Source organism: Chanodichthys erythropterus, chromosome 23 (assembly GCF_024489055.1).
Source record: "Chanodichthys erythropterus isolate Z2021 chromosome 23, ASM2448905v1, whole genome shotgun sequence".
NCBI classification, from domain to species: Eukaryota; Metazoa; Chordata; class Actinopteri; order Cypriniformes; family Xenocyprididae; genus Chanodichthys; species Chanodichthys erythropterus.
Window position 1 is genome coordinate 22,323,058 of NC_090243.1, and position 18,090 is coordinate 22,341,147.

Consider the following 18,090-nt stretch of genomic DNA (forward strand, 5'->3'; position numbering starts at 1 on the left):
TGAAAGTTGGTTTGGAGAACTGTATGAAGAGTTTTGAAAAAGTGGCCTAAGTTTTGAGAAATGTGTCCTAACGATTGTAAAAAACTGTAATTACAGTATTTCACAATTGCTAAAACACTAAACCCCATTTTCTGAACCCAATGCTCAGTGGCCTAAACCCATTTGTCGAATCAGTCACTTTGTAGGCAAAACCTTAAACAAGTTCAGGTAGTTAAGACACTGTTTGCAAATCTCATCCACTCTTTTTGCAAAACTCTCAACACATTCTTACTCACTAAAACACATTTTGCACTGTGTTGCAAAATGGTAAATACATGTGGCAAAAGTTAAACACAACTACAACACAGTTGTCATCCTTTATACACAATGACTCAAAATTATTCACACTTATTTCTAATGATGTGATCAAATCAACTGTATAAATATAGGTCAGTTCAGAGTGCACAGGTGACACAGTGCTGAATGATGATACCAACAATAGATGGAAACAATCTGAAAAGTAGAGGAGGAAGAGTATGTGTAAGAGGATGATGAGGAGAAAGAGCAAGGGGTGTGGAGACAAGGCTGTCGAGGCTGGATCCGGCTCAGGTTTTTCCCTTTGCCTGGTGAGAGACAACATTGCCTGTGATGTGGAAAATGTCCTCAACAATATTCACTAATATTCAACAATATTATTGATCTGACAGTACTGACATTATTGGATGAGAACTGAACTAAGCTAGCCTTGATGATTGCACCACTGTCTTCTGCAGAACTGCTTTCCTTATAGAGGAAAATAATTAGAGTAATTTACATAATTATTGATGGTCTTTACAATGTAAGTGAATCAACACTGAACTGATTTCAGCTGAACAATGACACTATTTTCTTTTAGAGCCAAAATGAACCCTCTTTGCACTACTGATTATCATGTACCTGTTATCACTGTAAAGCTGCTTTAACTATACTATACTAGACTATACTATACTATACTATACTACTATCTCTGTAGTATAAATTGCAATTGAAATAAAGGTGATTTGACTTGATTTAGGCCGGACCCAACATGAAGACGTGATGCTGAAGCAGAATTATGTCACTGCTGGTAGCAGATAATTTATTGCCTTTTCTCACAGCGAGCTGAAATAATTAAACTTATAATTTCGATGGCAGATTGTAATCCAGGAAGGTCAAAATGACAATCATCAGTGACAACTGGAAATTCACGCATAGTCAAAAACAAAAGACTTCGGAATGTGGAGTGGCTACAGAAACTGAAATGTACAGGTAACACTAAAACACTCTAAATACACATAGTTGTGCAATGCTGATGTTGTTAACATTAACAATTTGAGAACAAAATATAAAAATAATAATAATTAGCATGGTTTGGCATGATCCAGGCTAAGCGATCATTAGAATTAATCATTATTGTTAGCGAGATATATTGTAGGCCTAATGCTTTTCCTGTCAGTTGGTCAGAACAAAAGTGGCAGACATGTTACTTACTTGTTCAGATGACATTTTCTGGTAAAAATTCTTATTTTGGTCATATTTCCAAGACATAGAATCTTTGTTTCCAAAGTACAGTATCCACACCGGTAGGGTGACTGACAGCAAGCATTAGATTCATCTGCATGTATGTGATAATATCTAAGTGTAAGAGTTGCTATGTGTTGCGAATCACTGACTTCTGTAACGTGAAGTAGGTAGCAGACGTCAGATTAGCCGGTCTGTCTTCTTCCTGACCTGGGCCCTAATTTGTCATGTTTCAGCTCTAAGACTATGTGCCATATTACTAGAGAGAAGAGCAGCACCATCCCGGGAGGGATGAATACCATCTCTTTTCAACAGGTCAGGTCTGCCCCATAAACTTTTCCAATTGTCTATGAAACCTATATTATTCTGCGGACACCACTTAGACAGCCAGCCATTGAGTGATGATAATCTGCTATCTATCTCATCACTCCACAGGAAGAGGGCCAGAGCAAATTACTGTTTCTGACATTGTACTTGTGAGTTCACACATCTATTTAATGTTAATTTTAGTGATCTCCAACTGGCGAAGTAGAACATCATGAATTATAATTTTGAGATTATTTACAATTAGCATTAGCCAGGACTTTTAAATTTGCGTTGATGCTGCTCTCGCTCCTGGCAAACATGTGACTATAGTGACTGGTGTCTCTGTTTTCACATTCTGTGTAATATAATTTCCAATAACTAGGGCACTTTCAACAGGATTCTCAGTGGGTGCATCACTGAGTGGGAGAACCTGTTTGATGTTCTTATTGGCAGGGTCAGAGGTCACAGTCAATCATTTTGTCAGAAGGTCCCTTATGTGTTACAACTATATGTGCCGACAGACCATACTGGACGTCTCATTACTTTATTATTTTAAAGGTTCTCAAAAGAACAAGCACACAGGATTAGATAAACTCATTCTCTGATGAAATCATGCATTACAACATATTCTGATGTGTTGTTGTTGAAATATTATCCCAACTATTTTTGAGAACTTGTGAAATAATAAAGTTGTCTGTACATGCAATTACCTGGGGGGCATGTTCTGGAGATCTTTTTTTTTTTTTTACATTTTTTTACAGACGCTAGGACACATTTCTCAATACTTAGGTCACTTTTGCAAAACTCTTCACACATTCTTACTCACTAAAACACATTCTGCACTGTGTTGCAAAATGGTAAATACATGTGGCAAAAGTTAAACACAACTACAACACAGTTGTCATCCTTTAAACACAATGACTCAAAATTATTCACACTTATTTCTAATGATGTGATCAAATCAACTGTATAAATATAGGTCAGTTCAGAGTGCACAGGTGACACAGTGCTGAATGATGATACCAACAATAGATGGAAACAATCTGAAAAGTAGAGGAGGAAGAGTATGTGTAAGAGGATGATGAGGAGAAAGAGCAAGGGGTGTGGAGACAAGGCTGTCGAGGCTGGATCCGGCTCAGGTTTTTCCCTTTGCCTGGCGAGAGACAACATTGCCTGTGATGTGGAAAATGTCCTCAACAATATTCACTAATATTCAACAATATTATTGATCTGACAGTACTGACATTATTGGATGAGAACTGAACTAAGCTAGCCTTGATGATTGCACCACTGTCTTCTGCAGAACTGCTTTCCTTATAGAGGAAAATAATTAGAGTAATTTACATAATTATTGATGGTCTTTACAATGTAAGTGAATCAACACTGAACTGATTTCAGCTGAACAATGACACTATTTTCTTTTAGAGCCAAAATGAACCCTCTTTGCACTACTGATTATCATGTACCTGTTATCACTGTAAAGCTGCTTTACAGTTTTTTTCAATTGCTAACATACTTTTGTCCAATCTGTAGTCACATTTTCAAAACTCTAAAGACATGTAGCAGAACATCCGTCTGTTGTGGCCATACTATTAACACAATTCATGTCGTTTTCATACAAAATGCAGTCATTTAACATGTTTCTAAAATGCTTAAATTTTCTTTTCATATAAGCATACCTCATAGCAAAATCATGGATCTTTCTCATCTTATTTGCAAATGCTTAAACACAGCAAGTCAGAAATGAAGACCTAATGTTCCAATCATTAAATATAGGATAAAACCTATACTTCTGCAACAACAGAAGCTCAAAAGTATTGAAAATATACATATAACACATACTGAAACAATTGATAAGTTTTTTTAATTAACAGATCACTTAAATATTTGGCAGATTCCAGTCTCAGTAAAATAGGACTCTTTGAATTGGATTTGTTCAGTGTGTGTGAAGACCAACACAGAGGAGCAGAGAGAAAATAATATCTGGGTGAGGGAGAGGAATTGATGAAGGAGGAGAGGAGAAGTTGGATCAGGACAAGTGAGAAGAAGAGGTAGAGGAGAGGAGGAAGAATGTGTGCTGGATTGTGCATCTCTATGGTTTTCCCCCTTACACATGATGAACCTAGGAAAGCTTATTTCTGCCATAAATAGAAAATAAAAAAGGTAATTGTGACTTTTTATCACAATTCTGAGAATAATAAAAGTCATAATTGTGAGACATAAACTCAGAATTGCAAAATAAAAAATATTTTTGATAAAAAGTCACAATTACCTTTTATGCTTTTTTATTCTGTGGTGGAAAAAAAGCTTCCATAATAACCAAAGACCATGTATGTTGGATTTGTTGTTGATCAATGGCAGCAATTTCATGTTTTCATTTCAGTAAAAGCTTTATACTACAATAATTCCACAACCATTGTTTCATATTTACACAATATGTGGTCTGCACAGGGCACTAGCCTCCAAGTGGACACCATCCCACCCTCATGAGTGCTCCATCAACACCACACACACACCCCCAGAAAGAGATTTCAACCAACAGGGACACTATAGTTCTGCATAAGGGACTCATTTGACCAGTGTCTGCCATGAGCAATTCTGTTACTTCTTCTTCTTCTCTTTTTCTACTGCACATTCAATACAGTTTTTTTCAATTGCTAACAAGCGTTTACCAATACTTAAAGTACTTTTTCTAATCTCTTAACACAGCAACGCACCTACATCACACAATTAGCCAAATAGTTAATTTTCTGCTCAGAATCATATTTTGTTAAATAAACACAAACTCTACATTTCAAAATGCTAAAAACCTTTTTCTACACATACTAACTCTATCAAAACACATTCAAAATCGAGTCGTTCTGTCAAACACTAGCACTAGTTTTCTATCCAACATGAACATATTGTCAATCAAAGTGCAATGACTGTCAAAATACTAACAGCTGAAAACTGTAAAAATTATGAAAACTGCATTACTGTCATGTTTCAGTTCTACCTGCAGAAAATATGAAATTCATAGTTTTTAAATTCAGTTTTCTTTTCCTGCAGTAAAAGTATAATGCATGTAAGCCGTTCTACATGTTTGGTTGAGTGTTGAATGTGTGCATTCTTGGCATCAGAAGAGAGTCATTATTTTATAGAATGTGCAGTAGAAAAAGAGAAGAAGAAGTAACAGAATTGCTCATGGCAGCTACTGGTCAAATGAGTCCCTTATGCAGAACTATAGTGTCCCTGTTGGTTGAAATCTCTTTCTGGGGGTGGGTGTGTGGTGTTGATGGAGCACTCATGAGGGTGGGATGGTGACCATTTGGAGGCTAGTGCCCTGTGCAGACCACATATTGTGTAAATATGAAACAATGGTTGTGGAATTATTGTAGTATAAAGCTTTTACTGAAATGAAAACATGAAATTGCTGCCATTGATCAACAACAAATCCAACATACATGGTCTTTGGTTATTATGGAAGCTTTTTTTCCACCACAGAATAAAAAAGCATAAAAGGTAATTATCTTTTTTTTTATTTTCTATTTATGGCAGAAATAAGCTTTCATAGGTTCATCATGTGTAAGGGGGAAAACCATAGAGATGCACAATCCAGCACACATTCTTCCTCCTCTCCTCTACCTCTTCTTCTCACTTGTCCTGATCAAACTTCTCCTCTCCTCCTTCATCAATTCCTCTCCCTCACCCAGATATTATTTTCTCTCTGCTCCTCTGTGTTGGTCTTCACACACACTGAACAAATCCAATTCAAAGAGTCCTATTTTACTGAGACTGGAATCTGCCAAATATTTAAGTGATCTGTTAATTAAAAAAATCTTATCAATTGTTTCAGTATGTGTTATATGTATATTTTCAATACTTTTGAGCTTCTGTTGTTGCAGAAGTATAGGTTTTATCCTATATTTAATGATTGGAACATTAGGTCTTCATTTCTGACTTGCTGTGTTTAAGCATTTGCAAATAAGATGAGAAAGATCCATGATTTTGGTATGAGGTATGCTTATATGAAAAGAAAATTTAAGCATTTTAGAAACATGTTAAATGACTGCATTTTGTATGAAAACGACATGAATTGTGTTAATAGTATGGCCACAACAGACGGATGTTCTGCTACATGTCTTTAGAGTTTTGAAAATGTGACTACAGATTGGACAAAAGTGTGTTAGCAATTGAAAAAAACTGTAAAATAATGACTCTCTTCTGATGCCAAGAATGCACACATTCAACACTCAACCAAACATGTAGAACGGCTTACATGCATTATACTTTTACTGCAGTAAAAGGAAACTGAATTTAAAAACTATGAATTTCATATTTTCTGCAGGTAGAACTGAAACATGACAGTAATGCAGTTTTCATAATGCCATCAGCTGTTAGTATTTTGACAGTCATTGCACTTTGATTGACAATATGTCCATGTGGATAGAAAACTAGTGCTAGTGTTTGACAGAACGACTCGATTTTGAATCAGGTTTGCTGTGTTTTGATAGAGTTAGTATGAGTAGAAAAAGGTTTTTAGCATTTTGAAATGTAGAGTTTGTGTTTATTTAACAAAATATGATTCTGAGCAGAAAATTAACTATTTGGCTAATTGTGTGATGTAGGTGCGTTGCTGTGTTAAGAGATTAGAAAAAGTACTTTAAGTATTGGTAAACGCTTGTTAGCAATTGAAAAAAACTAAATCACCAACAGCTAACAGCCAACACCTGATCTCATATCAATTTTTATTGCTGCTGCTAATGTGTTTGGTAAACACACAATCACAGCAGTCAGAAAACACAGTTATATATGTATAAAGTTAAGAGTGTCCAACTAATGGAAACATCAATCACCATCATGGTAACCTGAAATGAAACAAACATGAGAGTTAAACTTCTGTTAATTCTCAGTAAGATCTTCTGTAGACGTGTGACAGAAATAAAGTCAGTCAGGTTAGTAATAAGTGAAGCTGGTAATGCTGTTTGTGGAGATGTTTAATCAGATCTTCAGAGATTTCATGTCTTTTATCTTCAGTTGATTTCCTCTAAGGCTGTGACTGAAGTCAGTTGTAGTTCTTGTGTTTCTGCTCATCTCTTTTTTTCTTCTGTCCTTCAGTGATTCTGCTTGATAACAGGATTGTTAATGTTGAAATTACTTTATAAATAATACATAAGATTTTGTGGATCAGAAAAGGTCCAGTTCTTTGCTCTTGGCTGACATGTGGCATTTCTATGGTCTGCTTGTGGTCCAGATCTGGCAAACAGGAGCGGTCCGCCCAAGTGCCATCATTCCTGCCACATGTGGGCCAGATCATCATCCCGCATGTGCCGGATGTGGGCCGGATTTGGGCCGACACAGTGTTGCTATCTGGGATTGTCCATTTGTGATAATTCCAGGTTGCTATGGTAGCGCAGGTTGTTTACACAACTCGTGGCCATGAGAAATTATGTCGTTCCCTCAACAAAATGATCTCGTGGCCACAACTTATTATCACATTCCCACAAATTAATATCTTGTGGCCACGAGTTTATATGTTGTTGCCACGACAAAACTAAATGAACCAAACATGTCCCCTCCCGGTCACCGTACTAACTGTCCAATGACAGTGAGTGTTACAAGTGAGAGAGGATTGGCTCTTCAAATTGAGGCGAAAGTTGATTGGTTGCTCCCACGTGTGTACTGTCCAATGGCATTTTACAATTTGACAAATGGATAAAGAAAAGCATTTGGCAAACCGACAAAGAAAAGCAATTGGTAAATAGAGAAAGAAAAGCATTTGCCAAATTCTTTTTAAAAAAGCAATTTAAATGCGCATTTAAAATGATTTACTAATGAACTTTTTATTGTTTTATTGATCTACGTTTTAAAAAATGAATTAAATATCCCATTTCAAATTTGTCTATTTATTTATACATTCAAAAAAGATTTTTAAACGTTATTGTTTTATTAAACTACATTTAAAAACAGGAATTAAATAAACAACTTTAAATATGTCTATTAATTTGCCCATATAAAAAGTGATTCATTTATATAAATTTTTATGTTTGAATTATTAAATTAATTAATTGATTCTTCTTTTTATTTTTAAGTGGCACCCCTGGTCCTCCATAACACACTACATAAAACAAAAATGGGAAAAGGAAGCAAATATAAAATTGATGGATGAAGAATGGGAGGATCTCACTCAACAAATATGGAGAGTGACGTCATCCTTAACTTGGAGGGAACATGGGTGGAAAAACTTGGTGAGATACTTTAGAACTCCAGCTCAGACAAAATATCGGGATACAAGCTGTTGGCAGGAATGTGGGGAACAGAATGCAAATCATGTTCATATTTTCTGGAGATGTCCTTCAATGGAGAAATATTGGATGGAACTCAAACAATGTATGGACAAGATATTACGGATTAATCTCCCTTTCAATTTTGACACATTTTATTTGGGAAGACTTAACATGCAAGGCAAAAAAAAAATTGAATTGTAAAATGTTTAGAATTATGCTACTAGCAGGAAAAAAGGGAATTACTAGGAAGTGGCTAAAAGTGGATGCGCCAAGAAAGGAAAATTGGGTTGATGTGATGCATGATATATACATTATGGAGAAACTGACGTACACTGTTAGATATGAAATGGATAGGTTTGAGAGGTTGTGGAATGGATTTTTGGAAATTATTAGGCCAATAAGATCGGACTTTGTGTAAAATAGAATACATGGGACATTCCTCTTGTTTGTTCTTGCTACCAGTTTATTTTAATTTAATCTTTTTCTTTTCTATGGTGGTTGGAAGGGGGGGGGGGGTCATTTAGTTCTGGAGAAAAAAAGAAGACATTGTAGGACATGATCAAAATATGTATTATATGACCAAATGTGTATTTATGTCATGCAACTTCAATAAAAAATAAAATAAAAAAAAATAAATGAGGGTGATTTTTTTTCAATCAGAACAACTTTTGCAAAATCCCTCAAATGATATAGATAAAGCTGATCTTCCGCAAAATCACAGTTCTGCTGTAATCAATAATGTAAATCTAACTCAGAGATTGGACTCTAAATAATGATTATGTGAAAACATAACCAACACCACCTGATCATCTTTTAACTTTGCTTATCTGGCTGTTATAATTCAGTTAACAACTCAAACAAGATCTAATAATAAAAAGTCAAGGGTCAAGAGCTCAACTAAAACAAACCCTGACCTCGATGATGGTAACTTAAAAATTGTGATTTTCTCCTTTGGTGATTCTGCTTGTTATCATCAGGTGTCTTCAATAATGCTCAATCATCACTCAATTAATCACTTATTTATCTCATTAATGCTTCAGTGGGTGGAATAAAAATATGGCAGGACTTTTACTCTTTGACCCCTGGAATCTCCACCTCTGTCTTTAGAGAAGGTCATATTGTCTCCACTACTATAATAACTTTTTTTTTCTTTTTGTTATTATTATTATTATTATTATTAATAGGATCATTTTCATGAATGCCTGCAGAAGCTTGTGGTGTGTAGACTACTACAACCCTGGTGTTTTCTCATTTTAAACTGTAGAAACTGTAAAATGATGGTGTGTCTCGTGGAGTACTGTGCTGACCCCTGATGCACACTGAAACGTTAGAAATCACTTTTTGAATGATTAAGCTACAATGAAATGTTTAATGTCTTTAGTCTTTATTGAGGGACATAGACATCAGTCATGTGACCAGACCCTCCACAAGATCAATAAACTATAATGAAATGCAATTTTAACAGAAATACCATCTGAGAAATACATTCCTAACATCAACTCACTATAGAGAATGTACATGGAACTATAATGTACAAGAACAGTTGTGAAGATTACAAAGCATTACAAAATTAACAAGATAAGCTGTATGCATTAATATGTGTATGCCTTATGAAGAGGGTTTAAAGTGTGAAAGAATCATCAGATCTCTGTCTGTCATTCTTTGGTCGAGCCCTGAGGATTGATCTTCTTCAGCTTCGCCAAGATAGAGTTGTACTGCTTATTCCTTTCATCCTCTGAGAGTGCAGACGGATTGACCTCCAGGAATTTATATGCGTCCTTAGACTGAACGCTGAAGATGTTCTGTGCGTTCTGACAGCATTCACCAAATCTCTTGCAGTACTGAAAGATTAAAAACACACCAGGACAAACATAAAAAAAAATCACAACACATTCACTAAAAATACAAATCGACAAACTCATGATGTAAGAGTCCGTAAAAGTTACTTTAACTCAAAATAATTAAAACAATTTCAACTTTAATAGTGATCTGCATGGCAGTCATGACGATAATGAAAATATCTGAAAACTGTTAGGAAAATTACTGTTAAAAATATGACATGAAATCGTGATTAGATACATAATATAGACATAATGCTGAGATGACTCTATAAATAATGTGCCATCATTCCCGCCACATGTGGCCCAGATCATCATTCCGCATTGGCCGGATCTGGGCAGACACAAAGTTGCTATCTGGGTCTTCTCACATCTTTTGACGCATTGTGGAAAGCTAAACATCAGAGCTCAGGGCGACGCCCCAAAGTGCTACTATACCAATCAGGAGAAAAAACAAAACAAACAACAACAACAAAAAACATTTAGATCATCTATACATGATCGATCGTCCCTGTCACGATCGAGTACTCGGTCGCTGTTGCACATGGAACGAAGATCTTTTATATGCCAAAAGATCAAGGCAAATTTTGTTTCTCATGTCATCATCCCTTTAATCCTAATCTCAACTACCTTACTAACTTTTTGTAGCGTATGCACACGTATCAGGATAATCAATAAACTTTGGAGTTTTCAGAACGCTTTTAACCTGATGAACTTTGTTTCTTAATCACTAAATCGGCTCCGAACTGTCTACTAAAGATGAGCCCACTTGACACCTTTGTGGCCCTCCGAGTTAACACAGCAGGCCCAATTTCCTTGCTCTTAGGACATCAAAGGGGCCCCTCATGTGGACTACGGGCCAGATCCACATTCCAGCACCCACACACACTGGCACACACAAAAACACACACATACAGAAACACACAAACATACACTTTTAACTGCATATATATATATATATATATATATATACATATCACCACTATGCTGAAATATCTATTTCATATATTTTAGGGCCTATGCATGTTTCCTAGTGTTTAAATGAGTGTATTTGTGCTAGTGTGCATTTTAATGATATCATTTTGTCTGTAAACCATAACTTCTCTCCTATGCCTTTCTGACCTATCGAGTTTGATCTCGTTTCAAAGCTCCGGACTCGAGCTATTCATTGAGACATGTCACCAAACGGACAAATGCATTTTTCTATGTGTTTAATGATACTGTGAAGAACACACTCCTTTTGGAGATCTGATCTGGTAGTCATAAATCATTGGATTAAGTCGTGAGGCCAAACAATGGGAAAGCTTTCCCGCCAACTTTGCACCCATGTTATTGGCTACCCCACCTCAAGGAGGTGTGTCGGCTTATCTGTCATAAAAGCAAAGACGCACAATTTCTCGTGCGTTCTCTCCCGATTGTCTCACGAGCATCTCGTGCACGTTTTTCCCGGACCTTTCCGGTGACCACGCGCTGCCACCGCGCTCAGCCTCGGGACCAGCGAAACTCACTCTCGTCCTCAGTTCAAATCTTCCCGCTGAACGGAGGAAGCCAACGAACTGCACCAGCGCTAACCTGAAATTCGACACACGCAACCAATGCAAGTATACTGCCGTTTCTCAATCTTAGATGATGAAACTGATTTCCGTGCTGGCTTAGGACTGGTTGTGAGTTTGCTACTTGCCTTCTCTCTTTCCTTCTCTACTTCTATTCTTGTACATAGGTGTGTATTTTCTTATATATATTTAGATGTATAACCTCTGTATTCGTAGTTTGCATATATTAAAACGTTATTCACGCTCGATTGTTCTGTTTGTTCTTTCAGCTGAAAACCAAGTCACTTTAACGCTTTTCGATCGCTTTATGTTATAAAACTATAAAGTTATTTTCACGGCCAGAGAATAACTCTGTTTATAATATTCTGTGAGGGACTTAAGTTTGCTGGACAAACGAACAGTTTCTCTAAATAATTATTAAACCAGAACTATATGTAATTGATTACAATTCGTTGTAATTGATTCACAATATATGTTTAATTCCCCATTGGGTCGATATATGAATCATAATTTATTCATAACCTTATGAATTATTATATTCATATTTCATCCATAAATTGGTTAATAACCGCTACATTTCGTTACATTTTCATAAACAGTAATTAGGAGTTTGAAGCAATATTTAATAGTGAGAATTGGACCCTAATCTAAAGTGTGACCCAACTTTCACCAGAAGCATTTACTCAACGTCTAACTAACCTGTTTTGCGTCTTCAATGGAGTGCAGGAACTCCTCCTTCACGTCTTCCAGGTCTTTAATCAGATCCTCCCCAGCAAAGGTCTTGTCTTTCAGTGTCTCCAGCAAAACACCCACTTTAATCCAGAACTTATTAAGATCATTCAGAATGTATTGGATTCGATCAAGACACTGCTGCACTGTCTTCAGGTGGACAGGACTGGGAATCTCACCTGAACAAACAACATACAACAGATTCTGATTCATGAGAGATCATTGGGAGCCTTCAGGCTGTGATGAACATGTAAACAGCATGATGTGCACACTGATGCATTTACTGTGTGTTTATAATGATCATTTAAAAGCACAGAGAGACTCTCACCCAGCTGTATTTTGCAATTGGCCAACTTCATCTGAAGCTCAGTCTGTCTGATTTTGATGTCCCACTCTCGGTCTCGAGGACCATTATTTTCAGAGACAATTTTTCTCAGCTCCAGTTTAAGCTCGAACAGAGCATCCTCCAGAGCCTTCATCTCGAAAGTGAGATTCTTTAGTTTTTCATCGGCCTTGTACCTTTCTTGATGCACATCACTGCTGCATGTTTTCACTCTTTGGTTTTGATGTTCATACCTGAATAATATGAGTTATGTTCAGTGATATAGTCTGGATTTCACAAACACAACAACACAGAGACTCTGGAAAACTGTTTTGATTTTTATTCATTCCCAGGATATGAATTCTTGATAATTCAGTCAACTAAACTAGTAAAAATATTATTCTCGATATCAAGAATTTTTATTCATAGGCATATGGCAAGCCGTTTTTATATTACTTCGCAGGATATAATTTTTTGATATAAACAACATAATTTTCACTAGTTAAAATGCTAATTCTGTATATCTGTATTTCAACAAGTTACTTTTGCATTTCTGATATCTGAACATGTATTTCTAATATCAATATAATTTCAGAAATCTAAAATGGCATTCTTACTAACAATCACATTCATGTTATCAGAATTAACACTGTCACTAGTGACACTCGAATTATTGATATCAAAATAAACATTTTGACTAGTAGAAATTCAGTTGTTGATATTAAGAATAAATGTTTCAGGGAGTTCAGAAACACTGATATAGAGAAGAACTCCCGCTGGAGAAACTTTTTACTTTTTTTGCTTTTTAACATAGATATATTTTTCATACACACTAAAAAGTTAAACATTAAAAAAAAAAAAAAAAAAAGGTCATCTATAATAAGTATTTTTTACTTGTTTTACAGTAAAATTGTCTAAACATCTTTAAAACAAGTTAAATTTACTTTAGAAGCAAGTTATGTAAGATAATGAAACTAGGTGAGCTGTAAACAGGCCTCTATTGTTTCGACCCGGAGCAGGTGTAGACAATAAAACCAACAATTCAGAAACTTTCTGTTCAAGCCTTAATTGCCGAAGTTGTTCCGGGTCTGACTCCGGCTCAAATAGGTGGTACTGATGTGTCTTTAGATACTCCTGCTCCCATACTTTTCCCAAGGGATACGCTCAATGGTTGTCAAGGCAGCGCTCCACCTGTCTTGTGTCCAATGGAAAAGAGGGGCGGGGTGAACAGTAGCTCATTATCATTTAAAGTGCCACGCACCGAAACGGGTCGCTGTGAACAGAGCTGTTTTTTACAAGGAAAAAAGGGTGTTGTCTTACACAACCATTGAGAATATTTACCAAGGTATGTTACAAACATTTCAGGAATACCCTAAAGAATCATAAAAACACGTGGAAAATGTGCATCTGATGTCTTCTGGAAATAAAGTCATTTTATGTTAATCTTCTTCATTGTGCTTTTTCACCACGCTTAGCACAGTGCAGAGGTGGAGATTCCAGGGGTCAGAAAGTAAAAGTCCTGCCATATTTTTATTCCACCCACTGAAGCATTAATGAGATAAATAAGTGATTAATTGAGTGATGATTGAGCATTATTGAAGACACCTGATGATAACAAGCAGAATCACCAAAGGAGAAAATCACAATTTTTAAGTTACCATCATCGAGGTCAGGGTTTGTTTTAGTTGAACTCTTGATCCTTGACTTTTTAATATTAGATATAATTTGGGCAGTTTTAACTGCATTAAAACCAACCAGACAAGCAAAGTTAAAAAATGATCAGGTTTTGGTTATGTTTTCACATAAACATTATTTGATCTGAATCACTGAACTCATTTAGAGCCCAATCTCTGAGTTAGATTTACATTATTGATTACAGCAGAACTGTGATTCAGCAGAAGATCAGCTTTTACAATACCTTTTTTTTTTTTTTTTTTTTAAGAGTTCTGATTTAAAAAAAAAAAAAAAAACAGCTCATTTAAACACACAGACATCAAGAATCATCCTGTGAATCTCAACAGTGGTGGCCATCATAAAGCATGTTGCAGTGCATTCTGGGAGCCACCAATCAAAATTCATCCATGGCTCCCATCATGCATTGCTGCATGAATAAATTATGAGCTTAATTGTCTTAGTAATTTCATTTATTCTCACTATTAAAATTTTGCTGTTTTTCTGTGACTTTTTAGTAGCTTGTTTTCTAATGTTCAGAGTTGATCTGTTGACCAGTATATGTTGCTTGTCACCGTTGTTGAGATTCACAGGCTGATACTTGATGTTTGTGTGCACCTAAAATGTATATATATTTATTTTTTTGTGATAAGGACAACTTTTTAAAAAAAAATTCAGTATTGTAAAAGCTGATCTTCTGCAGAATCACAGTTCTGCTGTAATCAATAATGTAAATCTAACTCAGAGATTGGGCTCTAAATGAGTTCAGTGATTCAGATCAAATAATGTTTATGAAAAACATAAACAACACCCCCTGATCATCTTTTAACTTTGCTTGTCTGTTTGGTTTTAATGCAGTTAAAACTGCCCAAATAAAATCTAATATTAAAAAGGCAAGGGTCAAGAGCTCAACTAAAACAAACCCTGACCTCGATGATGGTAACTTAAAAATTGTGATTTTCTCCTTTGGTGATTCTGCTTGTTATCATCAGGTGTCTTCAATAATGCTCAATCATCACTCAATTAATCACTTATTTATCTCATTAATGCTTCAGTGGGTGGAATAAAAATATGGCAGGACTTTTACTTTCTGACCCCTGGAATCTCCACCTCTGCGAAAAGTATTGTTTGTTGTGAAATGTTAAACTTCATCAGTGTTTTCACCTCCTAATGATGTCATCCACGGCTCTGATGATGTCACTGATACATGTTCTGGCATTCACCAGGTGTTTCACAGCCAGAAAGGTTTTGTTCTTCTCAACAGCTTCTATTACTAACGGGAACTGCGAAGTGACCAGGTTGGAACTCGTGTCGACACACTGCGAGAAAACAATTTACAAGGTTAAGTTTTATAAAACAACCATAAAAAACATTTTTGTAGGTACTTGTAACTTTTTGTAACTTGTAAACAAAATTCTGACATTTTTCCCGTCACAATTGTATTTACATCTCATGTTTGTTTTCCTCTAAAATAGTTATACATGACCACATACACATGCAGAATCCTGAGGGGGAAAAAAAGTTTTTTTCACTAATTGCATGTCAAAATTAACAGCAAGAGTGCAATTAAATAATGACAGCATTTAGATTTTACGATGTAAAACAAAACATGATACATTTATTCTCACCTTCATCAGAACAGCCTCAGAGGATTTAAACAGCATTTGTATTTCACTAGCTTGTTCTCTGATCATACGCTCCAGATTTGGGAAGCCTCCCAGACACACGAATGACAGATGATGGAGGAGAGCCGTTCGCTCCGCAGATGGAAGAAGCTCCTGGATGAACTCTGGACTCCATGAGGATTCACTGATGTCAACCTCTGAGACACCGAACCGAACATTAGTGACGTTCAACAACCTCTGGGGTTCAGTCATGGGTGAAATGTGTCATAACATTTATTTATATACGTGACTCTCAGATTTTCTTGATCTGTTTGAAATGTTTGAAAGTGTCTCACCTCTGCTGTCGGCCATGTTTTTTAATTGAGCGTAAACTTGTTATGCGTCCAACTGTACGGCCTCTAAAAAAATATGACAGAAGATGTGATGAAAGTAGAATCAACAGTTAAAAATGTTTATAATTTAAGGGTTCTTGAATATCAGGTGAATTTGCAGTTTTCAGCTGAGATTCAGTTTTTACTTTTTAACTTTAGTTAGTGTGTAATGTTGCTGTTTGATCATAAACAACATCTGCAAAGTTACGACACTCAAAGTTCAATGCAAAGAGAGATATTTTCTTTTACAGAATTTGACTACAACAAACAGCTGGTAGGAACTACAATGAGCTTCTTCCTGGGTTGGTGACATCACTAACCCTAAAATTTACATAAACCCCGCCCCCGAGAACACTCAACAAAAGGATGAGGCCATGATATTGTAATACAGTAATGTTACTTAACACAAATGCAATAGCATGTCATAAAAGCAAGATATCAACATAAATTATAACCGTAATTAAACTAAACCTGTTCTATCTTCATGCAGCATATATTCTCTGACTCTTTAGGATCTTACAGCATTTCCCACACAAGATAATCATGACAGAATATGCTAATCAATGACTTTAAGATATCCCGCATCAGCTACATAAATTCATCAACTAACCATTCAATTTTTTCATTTAGTTCTGCCCTTTGAAAGCAACAGAAGACACTTAAATGTTTGGCAGAAGACAAATTAAGTACAATATTCCTTGATCTTCAAATTCAAAAGTTTTCACCCCAACTCCTATTGCATAATATTTCCTTCTGGAGCATCAGTGAATGTTTGAACCCTTTTTAACAGTTGTGTTTGAGTCCCTCAGTTGTCCTCAGTGTGAAAAGACGGATCTCAAAATCATTCAGTCACTGCTGAAAAGTGTTCAAATATGCAAAAATATGCTGAAAAACTGAAGAATCTGCAGGAGCTGGAGGATTTTTCTGAAGAACAGAGTTCAGTTTAACTGCTCAGAACAAATAAGAGACTCATGAACAACCATCACAAAACACACAAACAGTCGTGGATCATCAGGTGACCACACACAGTATTGAGAGATTCACTGAAAACTGGACTCGAGTTTGAGTATCCCAACTCTAATCATATCAGATAATGATATACAGAGATGTGATTTGTAAAATATACAGGCGGCCATAATGACTGAAACGTCACTTTATAATTTACTGTTTCATTTACAATATCAATAATAGTTATATATTCAATCATGCTAACATATTTTACAATGTCAGGTGTAGAATGCAGCTAGAGCAGGAGTCAGATGCAGAAAAGTAGAAAAGAAAAAATATGCACATTGTGAGTAATTGGTACACTTACAGTGTATTCGGTGTTCTCCTGAAAGCAGTTTTCAACTGAGTGTCACTCTTCCAGACCGCAGTACTTATATCAGATCCATGGGTGGAGTATAAGCTCCAGCTCCGCCTCTCTCCACCTACTGTGGGCGTGATGGGTGGAGCCACACCTTAACCCCACCCATAACCCTCCTCTCATTATCTCTGCAGCGAGCACTACTCGGCTCATTTTAGAAATCACGTGATTACAAAGAAGAATTATCCTTTTTTTTTTTTTTTTTTTTTTTTACAATAGGACAGGGAATAATTAGCCTACATATATAACTAGTCTATACAAATCTGCATAAAGCCAGATAAAAATAAAGTACAAGAATACTTAAATAAAAACAAGTACATTTGTAGTACATTCTTATTTTTGTACTATATAAAATTGTAAAGGTTATACACTATGAATACACTGATTAAAAGTATATTTCTACTTCAGTAGTATTTCAGTGAAAATGTATACTAAATACCACTAATATTAAATTGATTTTTAGTACTAACTGTACTGTAATAAATTGTATTTCGCACTTTTCTCACCTGGGAATCTGTATATTTT

General features: G+C 35.8%; 1 protein-coding gene and 1 long non-coding RNA gene across 3 annotated transcripts; one reads left to right on the forward strand and one right to left on the reverse strand.

Moving 5' to 3' along the window:
• The first annotated feature begins 465 nt into the window (after nt 1–465).
• On the forward strand, nt 466–8,546 carry LOC137014175 (uncharacterized). Its single transcript, XR_010893812.1, has 3 exons — nt 466–605; nt 1,153–1,266; nt 7,896–8,546. It is a non-coding gene; the product is annotated as an uncharacterized lncRNA (long non-coding RNA).
• A 918-nt stretch (nt 8,547–9,464) lies between these two features.
• Nucleotides 9,465–17,565, reverse strand: LOC137014173 (uncharacterized). 2 transcript variants are annotated; one of them, XM_067378355.1, is made up of 7 exons: nt 17,515–17,565; nt 16,164–16,226; nt 15,832–16,025; nt 15,368–15,522; nt 12,539–12,786; nt 12,181–12,389; nt 9,465–9,931 (listed from the first exon to the last, which is right to left on the reverse strand). In XM_067378355.1, exons 2-7 carry the CDS (start codon nt 16,177–16,179, stop codon nt 9,746–9,748), a joined length of 1,008 nt encoding a protein of 335 aa, XP_067234456.1. In that variant the 5' UTR covers nt 16,180–16,226; nt 17,515–17,565; the 3' UTR covers nt 9,465–9,745. The 2 variants fall into 2 exon arrangements, with proteins under 2 accessions (XP_067234456.1, XP_067234457.1); XM_067378356.1 differs by lacking the exon at nt 17,515–17,565 and having other exon boundaries at nt 15,832–16,065.
• Nucleotides 17,566–18,090: the final 525 nt, after the last annotated feature.

Bases quoted from the DNA above. Each gene is read 5' to 3' on its own strand.
- LOC137014173 (XM_067378355.1), bottom strand. The intron at 15,523-15,831 runs GTGAGAATAAAT...GTTTTCTCGCAG, and splicing joins CTGAGGCTGTTCTGATGAAG to TGTGTCGACACGAGTTCCAA. The intron at 12,787-15,367 runs GTGAAAACACTG...CATATTATTCAG, and splicing joins GTGGATGACATCATTAGGAG to GTATGAACATCAAAACCAAA.